Below are 17,513 nucleotides of genomic sequence, written 5' to 3'. Positions count from 1 at the left end.
TCGCTGCTCTGGCACCCCAATGGTGGAACAAGCTCCCTCACGACGCCAGGACAGCGGAGTCAATCACCTCCTTCCGGAGACACCTGAAACCCCACCTCTTTAAGGAATACCTAGGATAGGATAAAGTAATCCTTCTAACCCCCCCCCCCTTAAAAGATTTAGATGCGCTATTGTAAAGTGGTTGTTCCACTGGATATCATAAGGTGAATGCACCAATTTGTAAGTCGCTCTGGATAAGAGCGTCTGCTAAATAACTTAAATGTTAACCTGTTAGGGCTAGGGGGCAGCATTGACACGGCTGGATAAAAAACATACCCGATTTAATCTGGTTACCACTCCTACTCAGTAACTAGAATATGCATATACTTATTACATATGGATAGAAAACACCCTAAATTTTCTAAAACTGTTTGAATGGTGTCTGTGAGTATAACAGAACTCAAATGGCAGGTCAAAACCTGAGAGATTCCTTTACAGGAAGTGGCCTGTCTGACCATTTCTGGAACTTCTTTGCCATCTCTATCATTTACTAAGGATCTCTGCTCTAACGTGACACTTCCCACGTCGTCCATAGGCTCTCAGAGCCCGGGAAAAAGAGAATGTCGTCATTCCAGCCCCAGGCTGAAACACATTATCGCCTTTCTCAAGTGGCCCATCAAGAGACACTAGCTTATGCGCGTGACCCCGACCGCCCCCGCCTTTGGGATTTTTTTCCTCTGTTTGCCGAAAAGGAGATTCCCTGTCGGAATATTATCGCTTTTCTACGAGAAAAATGACGTAAAAATTGATTTTAAACAGCGGTTGACATGCTTCGACGTACGGCAATGGAATACTTTGAATTTTATTGTCAGGAATTGCGCCAAGCGCGCGACACTTCTTTACTATTTCGGATAGTGTCTGGAACGCATCGAACAAAACGCCGCTATTCGGATATAACGATGGATTATTTTGGACCAAACCAACATTTGTTATTGAAGTAGACGTCCTGGGTGTGCATTCTGACGAAGACAACAAAAGGTAATGACATTTTTATAATAGTAAATATGATTATGGTGAGTGCTAAACTTGCCGGGTGTCTAAATAGCGAGCCCGTGATGCCTGGGCTATGTACTTAGAATATTGCAAAATGTGCTTTCACCAAAAAGCTATTTTAAAATCGGACATATCGAGTGCATAGAGGAGGTCTGTATCTATAATTCTTAAAATAATTGTTATGCTTTTTGTGAACGTTTATCGTGAGTAATTTAGTAAAATGTTAGCGAATTCCCCGTAAGTTTGCGGGGGTATGCTAGTTCTGAACGTCACATGCTAATGTAAAAAGCTGGTTTTTGATATAAATATGAACTTGATTGAACAAAACATGCATGTATTGTATAACATAATGTCCTAGGGTTGTCATCTGATGAAGATCATCAAAGGTGAGTGCTGCATTTAGCTGTCTTCTGGGTTTTGGTGACATTATATGCTGGCTTGAAAAATGGGTGTCTGATTATTTCTGGCTTGGTACTCTGCTGACATAATCTAATGTTTTGCTTTCGTTGTAAAGCCTTTTTGAAATCGGACAGTGTGGTTAGATTAACGAGAGTCTTATCTTTAAATGGCTGTAAAATAGTCATATGTTTGAGAAATTGAAGTAATAGGATTTTGAAGATTTTGAAAATCGCGCCACAGGCTGGCAGTGGCTGTTACGTAGGTGGGACGAATTCGTCCCGCCGGTCCCATAGAGGTTAAATGTAACCATTCAAACAGTTTTAGAAACTTTAGGGTGTTTTCTATCCAAATCAAACAATTATATGCATATTCTAGTTACTGGGCAGGAGTAGTAACCAGATTAAATCGGGTACGTTTTTTTATCCGGCCGTGCAAATACTGCCCCCTATCCCCAACAGGTTAACACCTTTTTGGTTACTACATACATCCATATACGTTATTCCATAGTTTTGATGTCGTCACTATTATTCTACAATGTAGTGTGTGTGTGTGTGTGTGTGTGTGTGTGTGTGTGTGTGTGTGTGTGTGTGTGTGTGTGTGTGTGTGTTTGTGCTGTGACGGTATGCATTTGTGCTATGTGTATGTGAATGTGTGTGGGTATTGTGTGAGAAATAAATAAAAAACAGAAATAGCTCATTTATTCAGAGCCTTTGCTTTGAGACTCAAAATTGAGCTCAGGTGCATTCTGTTTCCATCGATCATGCTTGAGATGTTTCTACAACTTGATTGTAGTCCACCTGTGGTAAATTCAATTGATTGGACATGATTTGGAAAGGCACACACCTGTCTATATAAGGTTGACAGTGCATGTCAGAGTATAAACCAAGCCATGAGGTCAAAGGAATTGTCTGTAAAGCTCATAGACTGGATTGTGTCGAGGCACAGATCTGGGGAAGGGTACCGAAACATTTCTGCAGCATTGAAGGTCCACAAGAACACAGTGGCCTCCATCATTCCTAAATGGAAGAAGTTTGGAACCACCAAGACTCTTCCTAGAGCTGGCCGCCTGGTCAAACTGAGCAATCGGGGGAGAAGGGCCTTGGCAAGGGAGGTGATCAAGAACCTGATGGTCACTCTGACAGAGCTCCAGAGTTCCTCTGTGGAGATGGGAGAACCTTCCAGAAGGACAACCATCTCTGCAGCACTCCACCAATCAGACCTTTATGGTAGAGTGGCCAGACCGAAGCCACTCCTCAGTAAAAGGCACATGACAGCCCACTTGGAGTTTGCCAAAAGGCACCTAAAGACTCTCAGAACATGAGAAACAAGATTCTCTGGTCTGATGAAACCAAGATTGAACTCTTTGGACTGATTGCCAAGCGTCACTTCTGGAGGGAACCTGGCACCATCCCTACGGGTTAGCATGGTGGTGGCAGCATCATGCTGTGGGGATGTTTTTCAGCAACAGGGACTTGGAGACTAGTCAGGATCGAGGGAAAGATGAACAGAGCAAAGTAAAGAGAGATCCTTGATGAAAACCTGCTTCAGAGCGCTCAGGACCTCAGACTGGGGCAAAGTTTCCCCTTTCAACGGGACAACAACCCTAAGCACACAGCCAAGATAACGCAGGAGTGGCTTCGGGACAAGTCTCTGAATGTCCTTGAGTGGCCCAGCCAGAGTGGCCCAGCCGGACCTGAACCTGATCGAACATCTCTGGAGATACCTGAAAATAGCTGTCCAGCGATGCTCCCCATCCAACCTGAAAGAGCTTGAGAGGATCTGCAGAGAAAAATGGGAGAAACTCCCCAAATACAGGTGGACCAAACGTGTAGCTTCATACCCAAGAAGATTTGAGGCTGTAATCGCTGCCGAAGGTGCTTCAACAAAGTACTGAGTAAAGGGTCTGAATACTTATGTAAATGTGGTATTTCCGTTTTTTTTAAATATACATTTGCAAATATGTCTAAAAACCTGTTTCTGCTTTGTCATTATGGGGTATTGTGTGTAGATTGATGAGAAAGAAAAAATGATGTAATACATTTTAGAATAAGGCTGTAACGTAACAAAATTTGGAAAAAGTCAAGGGGTCTGAATACTATATTGTATATACCGTTAACAGGTGAAGCCTGCTCCAGAGCGTCTATTTCTCCTGTCCTCCTCCTCATGTTGCCCCCGCTGGACGCTCGGTGGTGGTGCTTCTTCTTGTTCTTTATCAGAATCTTACCCAGCAGCTCCTGGGGCGAGGGTAAGGGCTGAACAGGGATCAGCTATAGGAATGGAGAGATAATATAATACATTAGTAAAAAAGTTTAAGGGCTTATCTAGAACCAGCTCTTAAAGCAGGGATCATCAACTAGATTCAGCTGCGGGCCAATTTTATCTTGAGCGGCTGGTCGTGGGGGCCAGAACATAATTCCAAATAATTAGTTGACTGCAAATTACCCACAAAAATAATATATAATATTTAAAAAAATAATAATAATTTCAAACCTTGCTTACGATCACATGTCTCTCTACTTTGGGTGGGAATACTTGGGAATAGATAAACAAAAAAAAGGTATCACTTGAAACTGTCCTAAAGGATGGGACACAGCATAATGAACCAAAAAACATTCCTTACCCCAGGACACTTCATCAAAGCCTCACATAATTATGTTTATTACTTAGAGGCTCTTATTGTCCCATTATGCCAAAACATAAGCCTTTTTGTATGTCCCGTGAATAAACGTAGCAGTGCTATGAGTGCTCTTTTTTCTTCTTTTTTCTTTACTCTTTGTATTCTGGGGCAAGGAATGTTTTTTGGGATTTTCCAGTACCTCAGTCGAGCACCTGATTCCCCTTTTGTGTTTAAGCTGGGCTGAAGCGCGTTTGGGTACACTTTTTTACACCATAATGAATGTTGGTCATGTGCAGCAGGTGGCAGTCCTATCACCTCTGACCACAGAACATCTGCTGTCGTTTTCTGTTTCATTCCACCCAGCAGGTGCTCTACCACACAAGGTCGACGTCTGGTAAGGTGAGTCCCGCCCTTAAGAATCACCCCAACCCCAACCCTTGACCTCTAACCCCTAGCCAGGCCTACCGGGTATTTCTCTAGAGGGTCGATGAGGAGGGCATCGCCAAAAATAGTCCTACAATATTCCGCCATCTTGGCCTGCTGCTTCGCCCTGAGAGAGGGATGGTACGAGGGGAGGGGGACGAGAGAGAGAGAAAAAGAGAAAAATAATTATGGAATAAGAGAGAGATTGATTTTTAAGTTTTTCTTTCAATGAGCCATTCTCCTTATCACTACCCAGAATGATCACTCACGAGTCAACATGGTTTTCAAAGGAGAGGATTACGGGATAGGGAGAGGTCTTAAACGCACTTTCTGCTATTGCTTCAATCACCTCCTATAGGAGAGAGACAGAGAAGAGACAGGGAGAGTGTGAGAAAGAGAGAGGTCAAAAATAGAATTCCATTTCAGACACATCCAATAACATGTGTGGTTAAGAACCTTAAAGGGTATCTCCGTGGTCATGGTGAAGCCTTGTGTGATGCATACTGAACAGAAATATAAACACTTTCATAGATTTTACTGAATTACAGTTCATATAAGGAAACCAGTCAATTGAAATAAATTAATTAGGCCCTAATCCATGGATTTCACATGACTGGGAACACAGATATGCATCTGTTGGTCACAGATACCTTTAAAAAAAGGTAGGGGCGTGGATCAGTGTCCGGTGTGACCATTTGCTTCATGACGTGCTACACATTTCCTTCGCATAGAGTTGATCAGGCTGATTGTGGCCTGTGGAATGCTGTCCCACTCCTCTTCAATGGCTGTGTGAAGTTGTTGGATATGTAACTTTTATTTAACTAGGAAAGTCAGTTAAGAACAAATTCTTATTTACAATGACGGCCTACCCCGGCCAAACCCGGAGGGAACTGAAACACTCTGTCGTACAGGTCGATCCAGAGGATCCCAAACATGCTCAATATGTGACATGTCTGGTGAGTTTCCAGGACATGGAAGAACTGAGACATTTTCAGCTTCCAGGACTTGTGTACAGGTCCTTGCGTCATGGGGCCGTGCCTTATCATCCTGAAACATGAGGCGATGGCGGCAGATGAATGGGCCTCAGGATCTCGCCACGGTATCTCTGTGCATTCAAATATTCATTGATAAAATGCAATTGTGTACGTTGTCTGTAGCTTATGCCTGCCTATACCATAACCCCACCGCCACCATCTGGCACTCTGTTCACAACATTGACATCAGCAAACCACTTGCTCACACAACGCCATACACGTGGTCTGCAGTGTGAGGCCGGTTAGAAGTACTGCCAAATTCTCTAAAACGATGTTTGAGGCGGCTTATGGTAGAGAAATTAACATTCAATTCTCTGGCAACAGCTCCATTGGACATTCCTGCAGTCAGCATGTCAATTGCACGCTCCTTCAAAACTTAAGACATCTGTGGCATTGTGTTGTGTGACAAAAACTGCACATTTTAGAGTGGCCTTTTATTGTCCCCAGCAGAAGATGCACCTGTGTAATGATCATGCTGTTAAATCAGATTCTTGATATGCCACACCTGTCAGGTTGGTGGATTATCTTGGAAAAGGAGAAATGCTCACTAACAGAGATATATGTGCATATGGAAAATTTCAGGGATCTTTTATTTCAGCTTACGAAACACTTTACAGCTTATAAACACACATTACATGGTGCGTTTATATTTTTGTTCAGTGAAGAAGTAAACACACATACTGAACCCCCCCACCACTCTCACACACACACACACACACACACACACACACACACACACACACACACACACACACACACACACACACACACACACACACACACACACACACACACACACACACACACACACACACACACACACACACCTTGAAGGGTATCTCAGTGGTCATGGTAAAGCCGTGCGTGATGTAAGGTTCTTCATCCTGGGGCCGTCCTTTCCAACAGTCCAGCTCTATACAGCGACAGCCGGTCAGCAACACCTGGCGATACATCTCCACCGATGACAGACCGGTCAACTGACCAACTGTGCGGTGAGGGGTAAGAATGACGTAAGAATGAGTGAGATGAGTGTGCGAGCAGCAAGTGTGTGTGTGTGTGTGTGTGTGTGTGTGTGTGTGTGTGTGTGTGTGTGTGTGTGGGCATGTGTATCCATGTGCGGTGTGTATGCGTGTGGGTGAGAGGATACCTAGTCAGTTGCACAACTGAATGCATTCAACTGAAATGTGTCTTCCACATTTAACCCCTCTGAATCAGAGAGGTGCGGGGTGCTATCTGAATCGACGTCCATGTCATTGGCGCCTGGGGAGCAGTTGTTCTTGTGGATAAACTGCCTTGCTCAAGGGCAGAACGGTTGATTTTTCCATCTCCCCGGCTCAGGGATTCAAACCAGCGACCTTTCAGTTACTGGCCCAATGCTCTTAACCGCTAGGCTACCTGTGTGTGTGTGTGTGTGTGTGTGTGTGTGTGTGTGTGTGTGTGTGTGTGTGTGTGTGTGTGTGCTGTGAGGTGCATACGTGTGTAGCTGTGAGGCTTGTCTGTGTGCATATCTCAGTGTGTGTGAACTTGTGACGTGTTTGCATGCATTTGAGCGTGTGCATTTGTGTGTGTGTCCGGGTGTCGGTCTGTGTGTGTACCTACCTGTGAGGTATGTGTTGTGTGAAGAGTTGATAAAGTAGTGGGACAGGGGCTGGTTCATATCATCTATGATGTCCAGTCTCTCTGGTGGGACGATGGTATTCTCCTCTCCTCCAAGATATTTACTGAACCCCATCAGACTGATCTGGTCTGGAGAGAGAGAGAGAGAGAGAGAGAGAGAGAAAGGGAAGGAGGGAGAGAAAGGAGGGAAGAGAGAAAGAGGGAGAGAGAGAAAGTGCAAAGAGAAGTGAGTGATCAAACACAAAAATAAAAACATACAGGTATCTGTGCAAACACATATACACACAACAACCACAAACACACTCTCTCTGCCCCCATTACCTCTCTCCAGCTGACTAGCGTTGCTCTCGTATTTCTCCATCAGTTGTCTGATCTGCTCTCTCTTCAGAGGAGGATAGAGGACCTCGTTGAGACGAGAGTCTCTCTGACGACGGTTTATGAAGTCTGTCAGCTGATCCAAGGAGAGGAACGGCTTTCCCCTAGAACCACTGGGGGGGGGGGATTCGAGAGAAAATAGTATTGAGATTAGAATCTGGTGCAGTCTAGCATCACAACATTCTATTATGATGGCATCATAACATGTTATTTTGGTGTATGTGTGCGTTTGTTTGTTTGTGTGTGTGTGTGTGCGCAGGTTCATGCATTCGTGTGTGTGAGTGACTAACAGCTCGACAAAGATGCGTTCTATCTCTGGTCGTAGACAGAGACTGTGTAGAAAGCTCTGGAACATTTCCCATGTAAAATCATCTGGCTTAATGCCCTCCACCTACAGAGGGGGAGGGAGGGATGAAGGGAGAAGGAGAGAGGGAGGCAGGGAGAAAGAGTGAGAGAAGAGATAAAGTGTCAGTTGAAAGGCGTCTACACATCTATCAAACTACTGCAAACTAACTATTGATCTGTTGGGTAGTTTTCCCCGCAACACCAACTGGTGAAACTATGAACAACTATGTCCAGCTACGGCTACACATCATCAAGATTCTCTCAACAACTGTCTATAGATGGTTGGGTTGGCTTTAGTTCAATAGATGTGTAAAAGCCTTGACAGTCAGTTTACCAGCCCTTCTGTTATTGTATCAGCAGGGGGCAGAATGGGACAACAATAACACACACAGACCTGGTATGACCAGCTACATACAAAAGTTACCAGGGCAGCACACTATGTTGCCAAGGCACTGATGTGTGTGTGTTTGTGTATGTGTGTATTCATAGGGAGAAATGGTCTACGACTAAAGCCTCCGCACGCAATTTTACACCCAACTACGATGTTTGGTGCAGTATTTCTCAAGTGAAAAGATGAAAAAAGTGAGAAAAAAACCTCGAGTCATCTATCGTTGAATGACAACAAACACTTCATTGAAGAATCCCTACTGTTAACCAATGACCAACGAAGGTGCGAAGACTTCGGAACCAAACTTCGGCTTGAATTTGTGTGCACGAACAGCCGATAAAACCCTTGCCGAAAACCAAAACGTCACAAAATGTAATAATACAGTATATGCACAAACTGTTCTGAACTGTTTCAGATGGGAAGCATGCGGATGCCTTAAGGGACACCACGATATTGCGGAGGTAATGGGTTTGAACTTTGACCTTTGAACCTGACTTCGCAATGGTTTCAGCAGTTTACATATGCTGATCAGCTCTAGGGGCAACTTCATCCTACACCATATTTACTGATAGACATAAATGGAGGATTATGGATTAAGTTGATAACTGATAACTGTGCCAGACAGGTTAGAGATGAGGTTATTGGTTATAAATCAAGATATTGATTACCCTGATCAGACCACACTATTCCAACCACATGAAAAATGAAGGATTGTGGATCAATAATAATTTTACTGATAACTATGACAGAGGTGATTGATTATAGATTGATAGTTAATTAATTGATTGAGTGACTGATAGATTACCCTGTTGGTGACCAAACCACACTGCTCCAGCGCTGTCTCCACTCTCTTCTTATCAGAAAACATCTTAAGAATACTGAGAGAGAAAGAGGGAGGGAGGAAAAGAGGGAGAGGGGGAGGGAGGGAGAGAGGGAGACAGAGGGAGGCAGGGAGACAGAGGGAGGAAGATGAGGAGGGGAGGGAAGAGAGAGCGAGAGAATTGTTCAGCATTGCTGATTTGGCAACACAATAATTTTTTGTCACGCCAATAAAGCATTTAAACTGAATTGAAATAGAGAGAGATGGAGGGGGAGAGAATGTGTTATCGTTAGGGTTAGGGTTAAAATTAGTTGAGCGGGATAGAGAGCGAGAAGGAGAGAAAGAGAGAGAGAAGGTAGAGAACAACAGAGGGAGAAAGTGAAACTGAGAAAAGAGGTAGAAAGGGGAAGTGGAAAGTCATGTCTGAGAACTATGTCAGGAATGGCAGAAGTGTGTATGTGTGTCTCACTTCTTCACTGGAATCTTTCCATCCTGATTCACCTGCAACTTTAACTTGGTGTACCTGAGAGAGAGAGAGAGAGAGAGAGAGAGAGAGAGAGAGAGAGAGAGAGAGAGAGAGAGAGAGAGAGAGAGAGAGAGAGAGAGAGAGAGAGAGAGAGAGAGAGAGAGAGAGAGAGAGAGAGAGAGAGAGAGAGAGAGAGAGAGAGCATAAAAAAACATGCTATTTCAGTATGAATAAGATGCACACCACACACACACAACTTACGCTTTGAGGAGGAAGGTGTTGCGAGATGCATTCTGAGACAGAATGTTTGTGGCCAGTTTAAACAGCTCCTCTGTCCACACCTGAACATACACACACACAGCGAACAATTATTATTAAGAACAGTGATACACACACAAACACACACACGATCAGCACTTACAATCATAACTGTAATACCACCCACAGTTTCATAAACACAAACCACAGACACAATATCACAAAGAACACAATCAGTGCAGGGACTGAGAGACACAGGCCATGTCCCAAATGGCACCCTATTCCCTATATAGTGCACTGCTTTTGACTAAAGCCCATAGGGCTCTGGTGAAAAGTAGTGCACTATGTAGGGAATAGGGTATCATTTGGGGGACACACAGAAGGGGAAAACAGAGAGAGTGGAGGGGGAAGGAAGGAGGGAGGGAAGAGGGAGATGAATGCAAACAAAAGAGAGGAGTGGAAGAGAGAAAGGAGGAGGGAACAAACAACAGGAACAGGTGAGCAGCTCAGTGTTAGAGGGAGAGAGGAGAGAAAGAGAGTGAGAGAAAAACAGAAACAGAATAAAACGTGAGAGGGGAGTGATAGATGGAGATTATATTTGTTTATTTGTTAGGTCAAGGAAGGAGGAAAGATGGAATGAAGAGACAAAGGTAACGATATAGAGAGGCAAGTGAGAGAGGGATTTGAGAGATGAGAGAGAGATAAGTCAAGGAAGGAAGGGAGAGAGAGTGAAGGGGACAGAGGTAGCGATAGGTGAGAGGAGAGAAGAGAGTGATAAAGGGGTGACAGGAGGGATGGATGATAGGAGAGGATAAAAGAAAGTGATAAAGGGGTGAGAGGAGATGAAAGGAGAGGAGGGAACCGAGTGAGAGGGATGAGACGAGAGGTCTTTCCATGGTAATTCAAGGAAGGAGGGAAGAGGGAGGAAAGGGGCGGAGGGAATGAGAAAAGAGTGAGAGGGATGATAGAAGAGAAGATAGTGATAGAGGGATGAGAGAAGATAGTGATAGAGGGATGAGAGGAGTGATGGATGAGAGGGGAGAAGAGAGAAAGGTATTTCCATGGTAACCTTGGCAGTGTCTTCCTGCATGGCCTGGAAGTTGAGGAAGGATACGTTGACCAGGTCATTGCCGTGGACAACCGTTACCAGCTTCCCCTCCACGGCAACACCCCCCTCGCCTGGTTTACCGAACCCCAAAACCTCTCTGACACGTGGGTCCTACAAGAGACGATAAAGAACACAAGAACTACACGCTAAAAACATGTAACAACACTTATAAACATGTTAACAACCGCAGCACTTCTGTTACTGAACCCAGTGCACCTCTTAATACACGGGTCCTATGGGAGAGGAAGTACAACACGTTAGTAAAATACAATATGCTAATAATATACTAACTACAAGCTAAGAACATACTAACTACATCATAACTACATATACATCAGTAACGCATCACTGACACACGGTCCTTCAACATACATACACAAACTAACAACATACCAACTACCATCGTCCTTCCCAGCTTTGGACATTTTTCTATACTTTACTGCTTATTCTCTATAAGAGGGATCATCAACTACACTGAAGAAAAATGTGTTGGTCCCATGTTTAATGAGCTGAAATAAAATATCCCAGAAATGTTCCATATGTACAAAAAGCTTATTTCTCTCTAATTTTGTGCACAAATCTGTTTACATCCCTGTTAGTGAGCACGTTGCCAAGACCTGACAGGTGTGGCATATCCAGAAGCTGACTAAACAGCATGATCATAACAGGTGCATCTTGTGCCGAGGACAATAAAAGGCCACTTTAAAAATAATTATTATAATAATAATTTCACCTTTATTTAACTAGGTAGGCTAGTTGAGAACAAGTTCTCATTTGCAACTGCGACCTGGACAAGAATAAAGCAAAGCAGTTCGATACATACAACAACACAGAGTTACACATGGAATAAACAAAACATACAGTCAATAATACAGTTGAAAAAAATCTATATACAGTGTGTGCAAATGAGGTAAGATAAGGGAGGTAAGGCAATAAATAGGCAATGGTGGCGAAGTAATTACAATATACCAATTAGACACTGGAGTGATTGATGTGCAGAAGACAAATGTGCAAGTAGAGATACTGGGGTGCAAAAGAGCAAGATAAATAAATAAATACAGTATGGGGATGAGGTAGTTGGACGGGGTATTTGCAGATGGGCTATGTACAGGTGCAGTGATCTGTGAGCTGCTCTGACAGCTGGTGCTTAAAGCTAGTGAGGGAGATACGAGTCTCCAGCTTCAGTGATTTTTACAGTTCGTTCCAGTCATTGGCAGCAGAGAACTGGAAGGAAAGGCGGCCAAAGGAGGAATAGGCTTTGGGGGTGACTAGTGAGATATACCTGCTGGAGTGCGTGCTACGGGTGGGTGCTGCTATGGTGACCAGTGAGCTGAGATAAGGCGGGGCTTTACCTAGCAGAGACTTGTAGATGACCTGGAGCCAGTGGGTTTGGCGACGAGTATGAAGCGAGGGCCAGCCAACGAGAGCGTACAGGTCACAGTGGTGGGTAGTATATGGGGCTTTGGTGACAAACGGATGGCACTGTGATAGACTGCATCCAATTTGTTGAGTAGAGTGTTGGAGGCCATTTTGTAAATGACGCCGAAGTCGAGGATTGGTAGGATGGTCAGTTTAACGAGGGTATGTTTGGCAGCACGAGTGAAGGATGCTTTGTTGCGAAATAGGAAGACGATTTTAGATTTAATTTTGGATTGGAGATGCTTAATGTGAGTCTGGAAGGAGAGTTTACAGTCTAACCAGACACCTAGGTATTTGTAGTTGTCCACATATTCTAAGTCAGAACCGTCCAGAGTAGTGATGATAGTCGGGCAGGCAGGTGCGGCCGGCGACCGGTTGAAGAGCATGCATTTAGTTTTACTTGCATTTAAGAGCAGTTGGAGGCCACGGAAGGAGAGTTGTATGGCATTGAAGCTCATCTGGAGGTTAGTTAATACAGAATGGTGTCGTTTGCATAGAGGTGGATCAGAGAATCACCAGCAGCAAGAGCGACATCATTGATGAGAGTCGGCCCGAGAATTGAACCCTGTGGCACCCCCATGGAGACCGCCAGAGGTCCGGACAACAGGCCCTCCGATTTGACACACTGAACTCTATCAGAGAAGTAGTTGGTGAACCAGGCGAGGCAGTCATTTGAGAAACCAAGGCTGTTTAGTCTGCCGATAAGAATGTGGTGATTGACAGAGACGAAAGCCTTGGCCAGGTCGATGAATACGGCTGCACAGTAATGTCTCTTATCGATGGCGGTTATGATATCGTTTCTGACCTTGAGTGTGGCTGAGGTGCACCCATGACCAGCTCTGAATCCAGATTGCATAGCGGAGAAGGTACGGTGGGATTCGAAATGGTCGGTAATGTGTTTATTAACTTGGCAGTCGAAAACCCTAGAAAGGCAGGGTAGGATAGATATAGGTCTGTAGCAGTTTGGGTCTAGAGTGTCTCCCCCTTTGAAGAGGGGGATGATTGCAGCAGCTTTCCAATCTTTGGGAATCTCAAACCGTACGAAAGAGAGGTTGAACAGGCTAGTAATAGGGGTTGCAACAATTTCGGCAGATATTTTTAGAAATAGAGGGTCCAGATTGTCTTGCCCGGTTGATTTGTAGGGGTCCAGATTTTGCAGCTCTTTCAGAACATCAGTTATCTGGATTTGGGTGAAGGAGAAATGGTGGAGGCTTGGGCGAATTTCTGTGGGGGGTGCCGGGCAGTTGACCGGGGTAGGGGTAGCCAGGTGGAAAGCATGGCCAGCCGTAGAAAAATGCTTATTGAAATTCTCAATTATCGTGGATTTATCGGTGGTGACAGTGTTTCCTAGCCTCAGTGCAGTGGGCAGCTGGGAGGAGGTGCTCTTACTCTCCATGGACTTTACAGTATCCCAGAACTTTTTTGAGTTTGTGCTACTGGATGCAAATTTCTGTTTGAAAAAGCTAGCCTTAGCTTTCCTAACTGCCTGTGTATATTGGTTCCTAACTTCCCTGAAAAGTTGCATATCACGGGGGCTATTCGATGCTAATGCCGTATGCAACAGGATGTTTTTGTGCTGGTCAACGGCAGACAGGTCTGGAGTGAATCAAGGGCTATATCTGTTCCTGGTTCTACATGTTTTTACTGGAGCATGCTTATTTAAGATGGTGAGGAGAGCTGTTGCCAGAGAATTGCATCTTCATTTCTCTACCATAAGCTGCCTCCAACGTCATTTATAGAGAATTTGGCAGTAACCACGTCAGCCCAGGACCTCCACATCTGGCTTCTTGAACTGTGGGACCATCTGAGGGGGGTGGGGGGGTTGTGCTGAGGAGTATTTCTGACTGTAACAAAGCCCTTTAGTCAGGAAAAACACATTCTGATTGGCTGGGCCTGGCTGCCAAGTTGGTGGGCCTATGCCCTCCAAGGCCCACCCATGGAGGCACCCCTGCCTAGTCATGTGAAATCCATAGATTAGGGTCTAATGAATTTATTTCAATTGACTGATTTCCTTAGATGAACTCTAACTCAGTAAAGTCTTTATTGAGCGGATGGTCAGGGGGCCGGAACATAATTACAAATAATTTGTAGACTGCAAACTGACAGCAAGAAGCCCAAACCAATATAATATTTGACTAAAATAGAGTCATTTAAAACCTTGCTTACATTTGTATAAGATCACGTGTCTCTCATTTCCAGAAAACTTGGGGGGCAAAATATTTGGCCCGCGGTCCACCAGTTGGGTAGTCCTACTCTATAAGATCTTGTCATTCTGTACTTCTGTTTATAATATAAACGTTATACTGTATGCATATGCAGGGATGTAACTTTGGTTTTAGAAGTAGGGGGGAGATAACATACAGTCGAAGTCAGAAGTTTACATACACCTTAGCCAAATACATTTAAACTCTGTTTTCCACAATTCCTGACATTTAATCCTAGTAAAAATTCCCTGTCTTAGGTCAGTTAGGATCACAACTTTATTTTAAGAATGTCAAATGTCAGAATAATAGTAGAGAGAATGATTTATTTCAGCTTTTATTTCTTTCATCACATTCCCAGTGGGTAAGAAGTTTACATACACTGAATTAGTATTTGGTAGCATTGCCTTTAAATTGTTTAACTTCGGTAAAACATATCAGGTAGCCTTCCAAAAGCTTCCCACAATAAGTTGGGTGAATTTTGGCCCATTTCAGGTTTGTAGGCCTCTTTGCTCGCACACACTTTTTTCAGTTCTGCCCACAAATTTTCTATGGGATTGAGGTCAGGGCTTTGTGATGGCCACTCCAATACCTTGACTTTGTTGTCCTTAAGCCATTTTGCCACAACTTTGGAAGTATGCTTGGGGTCATTGTCCATTTCGAAGACCCATTTGCGACCGAGCTTTAACTTCCTGACTGTTGTCTTGAGATGTTGCTTCAATATATCCACATAATGTTCCTTCCTCTTGATGCCATCCATTTTTTGAAGTGCACCAGTCCCTCCTGCAGCAAAGCACCCCCACAACATGATGCTGCCACTCCTGTGCTTCACGGTTGGGATGGTGTTCTTCAGCTTGCAAGCCTCCCCCTTTTTCCTCCAAACATAACGATGGTCATTATGGCCAAACAGTTCTATTTTTATTTCATCAGACCAGAGGACATTTCTCCAAAAAAGTACAATCTTTGTCCCCATGTGCAGTTGCAAACCGTAGTCTGGCTTTTGTATGGCGGTTTTGGAGCAGTGGCTTCTTCCTTGCTGAGGGGACGTTTTACTGTGGATATAGATACTTTTGTTCCTGTATCCTCACGCATCTTCACAAGGTCCTTTGCTGTTTATTCTGGGATTGATTTGCACTTTTCGCACCAAAGTACGTTCATCTCTAGGAGACAGAATGCGTCTCCTTCCTGAGCGGTATGACGGCTGCGTGGTCCCATGGTGTTTATACTTGCGTACTATTGTTTGTACAGATGAACGTGGCACCTTCAGGCATTTGGAAATTGCTCCCAAGGATAAACCAGACTTGTGGACGTCAACATTTTTTTCTGAGGTCTTGGCTGATTTCTTTTGATTTTCCCATGATGTCAAGCAAAGAGGCACTGAGTTTGAAGGTAGGCCTCTAAATACATACACAGGTACACCTCCAATTGACTCAAATGATGTCAATCAGCCTATCAGAATCTTCTAAATCCATTACATAATTTTCTAGAAATGTCCAAAATGTTTAAAGGCACAGTCAACTTAGTGTATGTAAACTTCTGACCCACTGGAATTGTGATACAGTGAATTATAAGTGAAATAATCTGTCTGTAAACAGTTGTTGGAAAAATTACTTTTGTCATGCACAATGTAGATGTCCTAACCGACTTGCCAAAACTATAGTTTGTTAACAAGAAACTTGTGGAGTGGTTGAAAAATGAAGTTTAATTACTCCAACATAAGTGTATGTAAACTTCCGACTTCAAATGTAGGTGTTCCTTTTGTCCATGTGGGAAAGGGCAGTGTGCAGTGCAATAGAGATTGCATCATCTGTAGATCTGTTGATGCGGTATGCAAATTGGAGTGGGTCTAGGGTTTCTGGGATAATGGTGTTGATGTGAGCCATGACCAGCCTTTCAAAGCTTTTCATGGCTACAGACGTGAGTGCTACGGGTTGGTAGTCATTTAGGCAGGTTACCTTGGCGTTCTTGGGCACAGGGAATATGGTGGTCTGCTTGAAACATGTTGGTATTACAGACAGGGAGAGGTTGAAAATGTCAGTGAAGACACTTGCCAGTTGGTAAACTCATGCTCGGAGTACACGTCCTGGTAATCGGTCTGGCCCCGCGGCCTTCCTAATGTTGATCTGTTTAAAGGTCTTACTCACATCGGCTGCGGAGAACGTGATCACACAGTCATCCGGAACAGCTGATGCTCTCATGCATGTTTCAGTGTTACTTGCCTCGAAGCAAGCATAGAAGTTATTTAGCTCATCTGGAAGGCTCGTGTCACTGGGCAGCTCTCAGCTCTGCTTCCCTTTGTAGTCTGTAATAGTTTGCAAGCCCTGCCACATCCGACGAGCATCGGCGCCGGTATAGTACGATTTGATCTTTGTCCTGTATTGACTCTTTTCCTGTTTGAAGGTTCGTCAGAGGGCATAGCGGGATTTCTTATAAGCTTCCGGGTTAGAGTCCCGCTCCTTGAAAGCGGCAGCTCTACCCTTTAGCTCAGTGCGAATGTTGCCTGTAATCCATGGCTTCTGATTGGGGTATGTACATACAGTCACTGATAAAGCCAGTGACTGATGTGGTGTACTCCTCAATGCCATCGGAAGAATTCCGGAACATATTCCAGTCTGTGCTAGCAAAACAGTCCTGTAGTTTTGCATCTGTTCATCTGACCACTTTTTTTATAGACCAAGTCACTGGTGCTTCCTGCTTAAATGTTTGCTTGTAAGCCGGAATCAGGAGGATAGAGTTATGGTCAGATTTGCAAAATGGAGGGCGAGGGAGAGCTTTCTACACGTCTCTGTGTGTGGAGTAAAGGTGGTCTAGAAATTGTTCCCTGTGGTTGCACATTTAACATACTGATAGAAATGTGGTAAAACTAATTTAAGTTTCCCTGCATTAATGTCACCGGCCACTAGGAGCGCCTCCTCTGGATGAGCGTTTTCCTGTTTGCTTATGGCGGAATACAGCTCAATGAGTGAGGTTTTAGTGCCAACCTCGCTCTGTGGTGGATGTAGACAGCTACG

The 17,513-nt window shown here is 44.2% G+C and overlaps 1 protein-coding gene across 1 annotated transcript in view; it reads right to left on the bottom strand.

The window, feature by feature from the left end:
- Nucleotides 1-17,513, bottom strand: part of LOC106591031 (1-phosphatidylinositol 4,5-bisphosphate phosphodiesterase beta-3) — a 120,126-nt gene that overhangs the window by 45,398 nt on the left and 57,215 nt on the right. The window contains exons 4-14 of the mRNA XM_045721871.1: nt 10,844-10,993; nt 9,778-9,857; nt 9,520-9,573; nt 9,036-9,108; nt 7,788-7,888; nt 7,444-7,610; nt 7,105-7,251; nt 6,333-6,490; nt 4,741-4,823; nt 4,514-4,598; nt 3,542-3,698 (exon numbers count right to left, since the gene is read on the bottom strand). Of these exons, the coding sequence (XP_045577827.1) occupies nt 3,542-3,698; nt 4,514-4,598; nt 4,741-4,823; nt 6,333-6,490; nt 7,105-7,251; nt 7,444-7,610; nt 7,788-7,888; nt 9,036-9,108; nt 9,520-9,573; nt 9,778-9,857; nt 10,844-10,993 (1,255 nt within the window). The remainder of the gene's footprint in view (nt 1-3,541; nt 3,699-4,513; nt 4,599-4,740; nt 4,824-6,332; nt 6,491-7,104; nt 7,252-7,443; nt 7,611-7,787; nt 7,889-9,035; nt 9,109-9,519; nt 9,574-9,777; nt 9,858-10,843; nt 10,994-17,513) is intronic.

Source organism: Salmo salar, chromosome ssa07, assembly GCF_905237065.1.
Source record: "Salmo salar chromosome ssa07, Ssal_v3.1, whole genome shotgun sequence".
Classification (NCBI taxonomy): Eukaryota; Metazoa; Chordata; class Actinopteri; order Salmoniformes; family Salmonidae; genus Salmo; species Salmo salar.
Note: the sequence above shows the minus strand (reverse complement) of the source record. Positions and strands in the feature narration are given on the sequence as shown.